The sequence below is a fragment of the Centrocercus urophasianus genome, unplaced genomic scaffold (genome assembly GCF_019232065.1).
Source record: "Centrocercus urophasianus isolate 14NV4802_14NV808 unplaced genomic scaffold, USGS_Curo_1.0 seq_73, whole genome shotgun sequence".
NCBI classification, from domain to species: domain Eukaryota; kingdom Metazoa; phylum Chordata; class Aves; order Galliformes; family Phasianidae; genus Centrocercus; species Centrocercus urophasianus.
Window position 1 is genome coordinate 5553017 of NW_024885344.1, and position 13178 is coordinate 5566194.

At 35.1% G+C, this 13178-nt stretch overlaps 1 protein-coding gene across 4 annotated transcripts in view; it reads right to left on the reverse strand.

Annotated features, from left to right (window-relative positions):
• The window catches only part of LOC122170686 (PARP1 binding protein), a 46382-nt gene that overhangs the window by 13327 nt on the left and 19877 nt on the right, over window positions 1-13178 (reverse strand). For 3 of the 4 annotated variants that reach the window (XM_042837798.1, XM_042837797.1, XM_042837801.1), the window contains exons 7-8: window positions 7370-7553; window positions 3451-3659 (exon numbers count right to left, since the gene is read on the reverse strand). In XM_042837798.1, the coding sequence (XP_042693732.1) occupies window positions 3451-3659; window positions 7370-7553 (393 nt within the window). The remainder of the gene's footprint in view (window positions 1-3450; window positions 3660-7369; window positions 7554-13178) is intronic. The other variant, XM_042837799.1, reaches the window with a different exon arrangement.

Here is a 13178-nt window from a genome sequence, read left to right on the forward strand (position 1 = left end):
GGAAGGGAAGGGAAGGGAAGGGAAGGGAAGGGAAGGGAAGGGAACAATTAGCAAGAAGTAAATCACAGGACTGCAAGGATTGGAAGAGATATCAGGAGATTATTGAGTCCAAACCCCCTGCTTTTAATGCAGGTACCCTATAACAGGATGCACAGCTAGGCATCCTGACATGTCTTGAATATCTCTGCAAAAGGAGAATCCTCAACCTCTCGGGGCAAACTGTTCCAGTGCTCTGTCACACATACTTTAAAGAAAGACTTGTGTTAGCAGTAATGTGATAGGAAGATGACAGGCATTATATGAAAAACAACAGCAAATATAATATTGCCCTTAACCCTACAGACTTGGTGAACCAGCAGAACCAGAAAAAACTAAAAAAAAAAAACAACCAAAAACTTTATTGTGAAGACATATGAAAATACTTAATTCATATTTATGCAAAATTCAATTTTATACGTAAACAATATAATAAATTGTATCGGAATCACTTTACTTTGATTTCAATATGATCACTACATACTTGTTTAATTACAAATTTTAGTGATACTGAGAGGAAATCAGGACACTTGCATTGTATAAGGTTCAAAATAAAATTTAAAGCTGATGAAAATTAAAAAGAAATACGGGAACTTTATTCACACTTCTATAATGCATATTCAAAAAGATGATTCTCAAGCAAACTAAAATGAGGTTCTTACGGACGGAAAATATTTGAGGTGCGTACTGAAGGTCCCATTAAACAAAGAAAAACTTCAGCTTGTTTTGGATGGTCAAAAATATCATCACTGCTTACATTTTCCATCTGAAAATATGTATGCAATTTACAAATTACAGAAATATAATTTTAAATGAAAGAAAACTAACGAAAATATGAACATCACGCAACAACTGCTTTTGAGGAGCAGCTTCCTTACAGGATTTAAAAGGTGACAGATAAATAGAGCCAATTAATTTAATCTCAAAGTTTATTAAAACACGAGTAAATAAAAGAAAGTAAAATTCCAAGAATGCTGAAATTATGAAAAGGAGATACTTTCATTTATCTTCAGCATTCAACTGAAAAATAACAGTGCTCTTTTAACAGTATTAGATCCCAGACAAATACACCCAAAAGTTTTAAAAATATCTTGGGATTCTTCAGTAGTAAAATCACTAGAGATAACAAAAAATATTGTGAAAATCCTCAAAATAAAAACTACCATTTGATCTAAAACCATAAAGCTACCATATGAGATGACAACCTGTTACATTGAATCAGATTAGCAAAAATAATTTTCACTACAGTGTTTACAGTCAAACCTACTGCCATTTATCCTGGAAATTATTTCAGACTTACTTTTAACTATATGGATCAGCAAAAGACTGTAAACACTGTCGATCAAATGTTTGAGAAGTGTTAACAAAAAAGGTACTGCATATGTGCCTGTATGTTGATGAAATACAGATACCTTAGTTACTATGCTAGGTGATATTAAAATGTTCATCGCAAGGCAATTGGAAGATTACAGTATAAACTGTTATAGAAAGGTAGAACACAAAGATTTAAATAAAAATTGAGAACAGGTGCTGTTTGCAAGTTCACATATTTCTTCTTAGGCTTTGCAAATTTATGTATTCCTTAAAACAATTATTTAAGGTTAATTCAATATTTTGTGTGTTTCCACAATTATTTCTATTCAGATGTTATGTGAACAAATAGTATTTAAAATTTGATATAGTGAAAAATAAAATCTAAAACAAGATAATCACCAGAAAATATTAAAGAAAACACAAGAATTTTGTGTAGATTACCATATACATTTCTAAATAGCAGCACCTCCTTGCACCTACAAGGAGAAGATTTCAAGTCAAATGAATGCTTTACATCTTTACTCAGTGGACACTCTTATTCAGAAATAAGAGGTTTTTATTCCATTTTAAAGAGTTGCTTAAGAAAGCAAATAAAGATTTCTAGCTATGAATAACAGCAATGCTTAATTCAGAAAATTTCAGTTGAGCTTTGATGGCATTCACATTGAGCACTAATCTAAATCTGATTAAGCTCCTATTCGTTTTGACAAAACACATCCTGATTGAGGTTTATTAATTTAATGAATCCTGAATCAAAAATAATGGGAAAATATTTTTTCTGGACGTTATTGGAATGTGATAGTTTGGTTGGTTTCATAAAAGAGGTTGAACTATAAATCTAGAGGAACCACCAAATTCTCCTTATTTTATGTCTATCTCCTTATTTCTTCCAGTTTAGGACTCAAAGAAGGTGAGGAAGTTCTTGCATTAAAAATCAAGTAATAAAATCAGTAACCAACAGCTTCACAGAATTATAAGTGCCTTTGTTTCCTGTATTGCTATGGAACACATATCTGAAACTGAGATTTCTACTCACATCCCTGCATCCTTTTGTCCAGGCTTTTTTCTTGTTCTTTGCCTATTCTGTTATTCTCAGAATAACATTTCTGCACCAACATGCCCTGACAGTGTTGTACTGGTGGGTTCTCGTGTAAAGCAACTGCCATCAGCATAAGAAAATCTCTAATTCCCCACTTTTTACAGTCTTTCATTGTAGCTCTCCTTTTATATTTGGGAACCCCAAAATGTGCAGGCAAAAACCTTAAGAAACAACTAACCATGCAGTCCTGGCCTTAATGAACAGATGTAGTAACCACCTCTATTGGCATCAAAAAGCAGGGACAGTCAGCAGTGGGTTTTAGCAGGTCCTTGTGAAAAAAACGTAGTTATCATGGGAATAATATTATAGTGGAACCAACTGCTGTACTGCAGACGATGCTTGCCTCGAGACCCAGACTGCTTCACTTCCCAGCTGGTCACTGAGAAATTTTTCTATTTCCTCTCCTCTCCTTCTTTCTCTCAATTTCACCATCAGAGTCAATGTATGCTATGAACTACAGATACTACCAATAAATATTCATGCACAGGAATTTGTTTCAACATCCTTTGTTGTCCAATATTACTGATTGGTGTATCACAATATGAAAATCTATTTAACCATTTAGAAAAGTCTCTACAAAATAATTACTACGTAGGAAGAAAACACATTGTCATCCCAAAATATCTTGTACTAAAGTTAGATGAAGGAGGAATTTTCAAACTGAATATAAACACAGTCAGCTACTGAATACACATTATTTGAACTTAAGAATATAGACGAGTATCTGGAAGACTAGTTGCAAAGGATACTCGCTTCATAGGTCTTGTGCAGCCCAGAAACATACTAGCCCAGAAAGTCTGTCTTCCAAAAGCATATTGAAAAAAACAGTAAGTGAAGATGAGGAGGTAGAATACTTTTTAGAACTTGACACTGTCCTAAGAACACTTTCCTTTCACACCTATGCTCCCAACAGGCTGCAAATTTAGCGTACAAAATATCAGTGCTTTAAATCAGTTAGTATAAAATCTTTATAAATGAACAAAAAGCTTTTTAGTACTTACCTGAAGAGTGTCAAAACAGAGATGCTTCCAAACATAATTAAGTTTACATCATCATATAATAATTCCGCTTTGTTCTGGGTAGGAGCGCTGACTGCTTCTTCATCAAGAAGAACTAGTAAGACCTTTATGGTATCTCTGCCACAATATGCAGTGCCATGGTTTATGGAATGCAATTTTGGCTGAAAGCGAATAACGTTAAAGAGAACATACTGCAAGAAAGGTCAAAAAGTGAAATCAATAGCTCACCTCCAAAAGCAACTAATAGCAGAAGATGCAAGAACCCCCTCCTCCCCTTTCCCAGTAAGCATCTATCAAGTAACATGACTACATGGAAGATTCTTTTTCATCCCAAGGAATGAGTAGAATTTAGATCATTGCCAACTAGAGGCATACACTGAAAAGCAAGTCACACAAATATTCAAATCTGTGATGAAACCATGCTGCTGAAACTAACATATTATTTCCTTAAAACCAGCTCGAGTGCCACACAAACATTCTAATGAAGTCCAACTCTTGTAACCGAATCTGCAAAAGCAGCTGGTAAAGAGAGATTTTTCGACCAAGATATGGCAAGAGGTACAATCCCCTCTTGTTTGTAACACGATAAATTCCTCAGTTTTCCACAAGAATTAAAAAGTACTTAAAGAAAATAACAATTCACATCTGGAAAAGTTCAATGCTATAGCCAGCAGATGCAGAATTTCATAGGATTGCTAGAGTTGCAAGTTTATAGCATTTCTCTGTAAAGTTCTAGGGGTTTTCTAAACAAATGTAGTGCTAAATACACAGTATTAAGGTTTAAAAACCACAGTCTTTCTTATTTACCAATACAGAGAAACATACAGTAGCCTAACTTTGTTTAGAACAGGGGAGGCAACAAACTGCATTTCTTTAATCAGTTAACTGTTTTCAACACAGCCTTGAAAAGATCAAATTCTATTTCTCTCCCTATTTTATTATATCAATTAGTGTATGTAGCCTTCAAGAAGCCATAGCAACACGTCAGTCAGTTACTATAAGTTATAATCAATAGCTAGAAATAGCAATTACAGAAATGGTTATTATACTTGATTTTACAAAATTGGTCTATTTCAGTAACATCTAATTTCCTCAAAATTTATTCTGGACCTCTTCAGTCATTACATCACTTCATCATCCACATCATGGAATTTTATAAAACGCCATGTGGGTCACGGTAAATTTATCTTAATGAAAAAAGTATGAGTTTGACAACAGCTTGACTGATTATATACAAAGAAAATGTAACAATAATAACGTGTAGAATATAGTATAACTTCCTAACTGCCAAAAGATGACCTTCAGAAATCTCACGTACTACTACAACAGTAGCTTGGTGTATTAAATACTATTGTCCAAAAAACAATAGGAACTTCAGGCAAGATAAAAATCCCTGCCACAAAAATCTTGTTCATTATTAAAATAATGACTCTAAATATTTTTTCAAGTAAACTATTTATTAATCTTTCAAGGGAAGTAACCATTAACTACTCCAGACTATTCAAGCCAGTTCCAGAAATGCCAACTGTATTCAATTTACAGCAGTAAATTTCTAAGGAAGAAATTCATCACAATTGCTATTAGTCACTCATGAAGTCTTCAGTGAAAAGTTGTATTTCCTTCTGCATAAAATATTGATTTTTTTTACAGCTTTAGACTTTAATAAAACTGATATTTACAGGAAAACTGAGCAAAGATGTAAGAAAACTAATAGGAGAAAAAGCAAATATTTTTCCAACAAAATATCTCTCAGGTATATTTTATACGACCTGAATAGAAACCAAAGTACATTTTATGTAGTGCCAGTCTTTCTAAGAGCTGCTGGAGGCATCCTTTTCAGATCTACAGTTAATTTCAGATTTACAATTTGTACTTAAAGATGTGAAACTCAGCAGAGATTTAACCTTTGCTGTCCTAAGATCTTAATGGAGCAATACAGACACTCCAATTTTTCTTCACAGTTCAAATTCATTTGGAAAATGCATGGAAATCTTTTATTATCAAAATCCATAATAAAAACCCTCCCATCTATGTGTGTTTAGTATAATGTCTTTCTACTGAAAGCTCCACTGAAACCTGCAGTTTGAAATCTCTGCTTAACATTTGCCCATGCTTTCTTAGTGAGCACTAGATTTCTCAAGCCAACCAGCATATCAGCCACATTCAGGCCACAGTCATCCCTCATGGCTGTTAGCTATATCTGTACGTACATACTATGCATATGCATGTTCTGTGGTGCATATGGTGAAAAGGATTAGCTTAAAGCCCATCATTTTCTGATATGTACTCAAGTTTTCTCACAAAAAAAAAACTATAATAGAATCTTCCCACTCAAAAGCAGATTGGTTCTTCCAACAGAGAGATTAAATTCAAAAACGTAATTGGGAAAACCTTCAACATAGAACCACTGACTCACAGTAATATAGTTAAGTAGATAAGCTGCCTACAGACGCCCATTTTAACAAAACTTCATGCTGTTCTTAACAGAATTAAGTACTTCCATGTTTCTTGACAACCATCCCACTATTTTCTGCCTCAACAAGGAAACTAGAAAAAATTTCTACAGACTATTAGACTACAGTATCAACCTATAGAAAACAGTAAGAAACATAAGCTATGTTAGAAAAGCATTGCTTGGTAAATCAGAAGAATCTTACCTAGCTGATAAAAAATCTAAGACTTTAGATTTTTTTTTTCAGGAATCCAGGTCTCCAGATAAAGACAGAGATAATAGGGCTGCTAACTTTTCAGATGGAGCAGAGAAAGAAAAAGACAAAGACAAGAAAGGGAAATGGTAATACAAAGCAATGGAAACCTCGGGAGATGCAGTAAAATGAGGATGCTAATCCGTAGAAACACGTATTTAAATCAATTTAACTGTCCACTAAGATCTAGAGGCTTCTACTTCTTATTGAAAAACAAAAGGATATTGGAAGTTTTATAAAAATCTGATAGAAATCTTGTTACTATGGGGTAATTCCAGTGATTTGGCAATACCAAGCACTCTAAGAATATACACAAAAAGTGTTTAGCAGATTTTAAAAGTTTCCTAGACAAAAACACATAAGATATTGTTTTCTATATACCAACAATGTAAAATAAACTTGGTTGATGTTTCATTAGAAAAATATCATAATAGAAAACCGTGTGGATTCAAAGTACAGAAATCACAAATAAAAACATGTATTCAGGTATACTCTCCACACCTATCTTTCAAAACATTAAATGTTTTGATTCCCTCCAAGAAAAAAAACACACACATACACGCAAAAAAAAAAGCATTAGTTACTAATTAGTGTTAGTCTTGAAACACTGAAAGAGAAAAGCATACACAGTATTTGGGTTTTCATTCGTTATCCCTGCCAAGGTTTCACCATATTCCGGACTTCTTTCATATTCAACCATATTTTGAGCTTCTTACACTTAATAATACTTGACTCAGAGCTAATTAAAATTTGTGTTCTTTAATCAAAGTGCAGATGTATGTTGTCAAATCTTAACTCCACTTTCAAGAGGGCTTTTTTCTGCATGGAAATGTTATAGGTCTACTACTTTGAAATTACTGTCAAATCTAACAGTTACAAGTATTTACATTTAGAACTGCTGCAAGAACAAAATAAATTTTGAACAGCATTTCATGTACTATTTCAATGTAAGAAGCTTAAATAAAACATCTTTTTGAAATCCACACTGTAATCCTAAAGTATAAGTCTTTCAGCAAGTTTAAAACCACATTGCAGAGGAAATGACACTGCTCTATTAGTAGGAAAAGCTAATACCCTATATAAAAGTCTTTAAAAAAAAAAACAAAAAAAAACACAGAACAACAACAAAACCAGGAGAAGGACATTTACTTTCTTGTAAAGCTAAATAGTAAAAAGAACAAAAGAAGTCCCATTACCCGTGTTGGACTGACTCCAGTGGCACTAACAGTCAAGACTTCATGTTGTGAATCGATAATATTTTTAATCCTCAAATCCAAATCTTGTACAACTTCCTCTACTGCCTGATAGAAAGGATCCCCATTGCTTCGGCCTTTCATCAAATGCATCTTCACTGTTGACAGAATTTGCCCCCCTGCAACTCTGAAAATAGGCAGAGGGTCATCTCCACATTAATCTTGGCAGCACTTTAGTATACCTATTAGTGTTGAACATAGCTAGTCTTCACAGTTAATCAAAACTCTTCGGAGAAAAGCTTTGATCTTTCAAATCAAAGAGCAATGTGGAAGCATTGTCCAACATAATAGCCTGCTTAAGAAAAACAGAGATTATAAGAAAAGTTAATGAATTCAGCATTTAGTACTAGTCTGACCTGCAACACAAAACTAACTTTTCCATAAAGTCCAAAGAAAAGCGCTTTCTTTAAACCAATAGTTACTGTTTCGCTTGTAAGCTGCTAAGTGAACAAACATGGATCCTAACTTAACATCCAATTCAGATTTTGAGCATTGTGTTTCATGAAAGTTCTTTAAAATATCATTCTGCTTTCAATTTTGTTTCAGTAGTTAGTAATTAGACTAAATGAACATTCTGTTTTTACATAAAGGTACACAGTACCAATCTTCTTTATAATCAAGAGAAAACATAGAGTATATTTACTCTAAGTCCAGAAACATCCATGAAGTTAGACATAAAAAATATAAATAATTGAATGCCAAAATATTTGTTTTGCCATAGGCAAGGCCAAGGCCAACTTTTCAACTTCCTCCACACTTAATAGCTACCTAATTTTCCTAAAACGATACCTTGTAAATACAGAGACAGTCATATTTTGCACACATTAAATTCTAAAGAGAAGTCTCAGAATTCCTGCTAGGAACACCTCCATCAAGTAAAATTCTATCTGTCTAGATTCATAATCCAAAATAGAAAATAACTGTGTGGGGCTAAGGAAGAACAAGGACTCTGTCAGAGGGAAACAAGTTTGTTTATATTGTTTTCTGTTAAAATACATGGAAGGAATGGGGCCAGGCATCTTGCTGCTTTGGATTACTCTGGCTGAACAAAACTCCTGGTAAATAACTTAGAAGCCCTGAAGTTAATATGAAACATTTTTGGCTTTTTTCCAGGTCAAAAACAACTATTTCCATGCAGTTTTCAGCTTTAACTTTTACAGATTAAAGATTATTCAATTCACATTAGAATTCACAGTCTTGTTTAAACAGATAAATGATAGCTTTCCAGAAGCTTAAGCACAATGCATGAACTCAGCCAAAAGGAAAGTCACCAGGTGAAGTCCCTCAGCACAAAGCTCAAGAACCATAGCACATCTTAAAGAGAGGAAAAAACCAATGCTTGAGTACCTCTGCTCCAAAAAACACAATTCAGTCTAACCACAAGAGAATGAAAAGTTCAAGGGGAGAAAAAAATAAAAATCATTCAGTGCAAGTTGTCAAGAGGTAAGAGAGTATTGTTGAAGAAAATTCTGTATCAGAGATATGTATAGGAACTCTAGCCAAGCCTCCTGATACTTGCCAAACAGTTTTATTTCCTCAGGACTAAAGTGATATTTTCCAAAACAATACCCTCAACTGAGAAAAGCATTGTATTAACTGAGGAGTATCTGCTCCATAAACACCGTATGGAATCTACAACTCTAGAACAAACAAGCAGGTGAAGTGTTTGGCTGAAGCTGTGTTTCAAAGTATAGATCTTCCCTATATATGCCCAGGGATATATATATACATAATGTATGTATATGCTGGAAGAAGGATTATTCCATATACAACACTGGACACAAATTATAAAAAAAGATAATTGCATCCTTAATTAAAATGCTATGTGTTGTCTGTAATTCTTGATTACCTTGCAGTTTTTCTCCACGGAAGAAAAAATAGGATAAAAATATTTTCTATTTATTTGTTTGGTATTTTTTTGCTTCTACAACTCAATGCCAACTAAGGATATTAGCTGTCATACGTAAAGTTAATTTAATCTATTTTTCTCCCCATATTCCCTCTTCTTTTCCAGGAAAGAGTTCCAGTTCCCAATCTGACATACGTAGTACTAATTGGAGCAAAGAAAAGTTTATTCATACTTTAATGAGATATTATATAAATAAGACATCAAGTATTCATCTAATGTGTATGGATTAGTTACTGAAACACTGTGCCACAGCTTATGCATTTTACAACAGGAAATGATATTGAATGAAGAATTCAATATCATTTGTGATATATTCAATATCATTTGTTGTGAATTTTATTAAAATACTGAACAAATTTATGAAATGCTGTATACACCTCTCCTTGGTGCTACTCATAAACTTACTACAAAAAGCCCTCACTGACCAAGTCTTATAGTTTCATAACGTACACTCAGACCAGTCTGAGTTGGAAAAGCAATTAAGGCGTTCTTTAGGCAGTTAACTATGTTATCTATAGCATCAATTGAGATGGTTAGGCCACTGTTAAAATTTAAGCAGTCCATTTGGTAGTAGAAGATCATCATCTGTTCATCAGAAAAGACAACTCACTGGATCAAAAATGTTTCAAAAAGCAATAATCTTGAAGGTAGATTTATAAATTAAATAACAGATGCAATACTTCTAATTCAAGTAATAAAATAAGTGACCTGAGAATCTCTAGATCCACTAGGAAAATTTCATTGCTACTGACATTCAAGCAAAGTTCACCTAAAAGCATGAAAATAAAAGGAAAATGCTGTAAAAATGCAGCTTTTGGGGGTTGTGCTGGTGGTTTTTGTTTTGTTTATTGGAAAAGGAGTCTGAATGCCAGATTACTCTCATTCATATTTCCTAGAAAAACCATTTGAATCTAAATGGAGTGTAAAATATCTGGCATAGTACTAGATAGCAAATGTTTATATGAATTAAATGAGGTAGAAAACTGCTACCCACCTTGCAATTCCTAACAGCTAGAATGCCAGTAAAAGATTGTTTTCAATATGGAATTGTATCAACCAACTTATCTGTCTTAAAATCATTTTTTGCATCAGCAGACGTTAAGAATTTTAATTCTTCTTAATGCTGAAAGAGAAGGGCAAAACCCAAGTGAATTCAAGAATAAACATTAAACCAAGTAATGCCATTTGTCTTAGGTAATACTGAACTTGGGAAACTTTTTCCTTTCCAGTCAGGATGCCTGCTAACAATTCTCAGATCTCAGGCTGCTGACATGAAATATTCTAAAACAAGGTGCGTAAGTCTCACATCATTGGTCTTCTAAGTCATATTATGCAAGGACTCTTTTCAAATCCAATTAACAACAAATATCACTCAGTTATCACTATAATAGATATCCTAAGATAGCAGTTTTTTTAAAGATCTCTAATAATATGATTTTCTCATCAGAGTCACATGCAACAAGATTTCTTTGTTCTACATAGAGGAAAGAGACCTGGGGGTTTTAGTCAATGCTTGGCTGAACATGAGCCAGCAGAAGGTGGCCAAGAAGGCCAATCGCATCCTAGCTTGTATCAGAAATAGTGCTGCCAGCAGGAGCAGGGAACCGATTACCCCTCTGTACTCAGCACTGGTGAGGCTACACCTCTAGAGCTGCGTTCAGTTTCGGGCCCCTCACTACAAGAAAGACACTGAGGCACTGGAGCGTGTTCAGAGAAGGGCAACGAAGCTGTGAAGGATCTGGAGCATACATCTTAGGAGGAGCAGCTGAGATAACTGGGATTACTTAGTCTGGAGGAGGCTCAGGGGAGATGTTATCACTCTCTATAACAACATGAAGGGAGACAGTGGTGAGGTGGGGTTGGCCTCTTCTTCCCATGCAGCTAGCAATAGGACAAGAGGGAATGGCCTCAAGTTGCACCAGCAAAGATTCTCTGATGGGCTGCATCATCCTAGCTGCTGAAACATGAAGTAAGGCTCTCACAAATACCTCCATCTTTCATAACACAGTCCCAATTCATTCTTTTATTTCCTGCCCAAAATAGTTTAGACTGCTGTGCAAGTGAGTGAGGGAAAGCATGCAATCACACAACTCAGGGCTATGTTAATATGAGGGAATTCTGAAAGTAATGCCTCCTATTTTATTCCATTGGTCCGTGACATCAGAGGCAGATCGTGTTGGTATGGCAGTAGAGTTTGAACCTTCCCACCAACATTTCATTACATCTTGCTGTTGTGCCTCTGATGGCAACAGAGGCGCAGTCTGATAAAATGGCATCTGATATGGAATTGCGTATGAAAAAAAGGTGTGAAATTAAATTCTTTCATGTGGAAAAAATGGCATCCATTGACATTCATTGATGCTAACTGAATGTTTATGAAGATCAATCAGTGGATATGAGTACAGTGAGGTGCTGGGTGATGCATTTCAGCAATGGTGACAGCAACATGAAAGACAAGCCACATTCCAGATGTCCATACACAGCTATAACACCACGAAGTGAAGAGTATCTCCATCAGCTCATCTGTGCAAATTGGTGGATTATGACCAGTGAATTGTGTACAGATCTGAATATCGGCTTCAATGCATTGGAAACAGTTGTGGCAACCTTGGACTGCAGCAAACAGTATGCCACAAGGGATAAGCAAATGCTCACATAGGAACAGAAAGAACACTGTAAGCAAGTTTGTCTGGACCCACTGAACAAACACAAGGCTGAAGGTGACAGTTCCCAGGATTGTATCATCACTGCAGGCAAGACATGGTGTCACCACTATGAGACAGAGACAAAACAGCAGTCCATGGAGTGGCAACATGTGACTTCCCTACAGAAGAAAGAGTTCAGGACACAGCCCTCAGCAGGTAAAGTGCACTGTTTTTTTGGGATAGGTATGGGGGGATCCTTCTGGATTTCTTGAACATGGACAAACCATCAACTCTGACTACTACATCAAGACACCAACTAAGCAGAAGGCTCAAATTTCTGTAGTCAGGCTCAAGAAGATAATCTTTATTTTGCAACACAATAATGCTAGGTGCCATACCAGTTTGAAGACTATGAAGCACATTACCAATTTTGGCTGGACTGCCCTACTACATCCCCTCTATTGCCCGGATTTGGCACCTTCTGAATTCCATCTGTTTGCACCACTGAAAGATGGACTGCATGGGTAACATTTTCTAGCAGTGATGCCATCATAGCAGCTATGAAGCATTGGGTCACCTTCTCTGGTACAGATTTTCATGAGCATGGCCTGCAGGCTCTTGTTTCTCACTGACAAAAATGCACAGCTAATGGAGGTGCCTATGTTGAAAAATACTGTTTTGTAGCTGAGAATTGGCTCTATGAAAGTGTTATTGTGCTCTTTCAGTCTGTTGTAATGTTCAAGGAAATAGATAGAAGGCAATCCATATGCAACTCAGGAGACTAAACTTAAGACCTCACAGGCAGACTGTTTAATTTTAGAATTAATGCCTTGTTAACGTTTTTTTATTAAATGAACAAGTCCCCAGATATTTTAGATCAGCTGATCACTGTCACCTATTGGCCACTTTTTACCTTTGATTATCCATACCTTCAAATGTCTAACAAGAAAGACTTACGAAAACAATCCAAAAAATAAATTTGGTTTGTTATCATTAACAGCTCAAGATCATAATTTTAGAAATAATAAATTAACACCCTTCTGTAGTTTCTGACAGCAGTGAGTAAAACGTAGACCAGAACACATAGTATTCCCTTATAAATTTCCCCTGTCTTCCTTTAGAGTTGTTCTCTATGAGTTCCCTCAGTCTAGGAGACAGCCATCCCATTATAATTCTATCGTGCTAAGATGATTGTTTG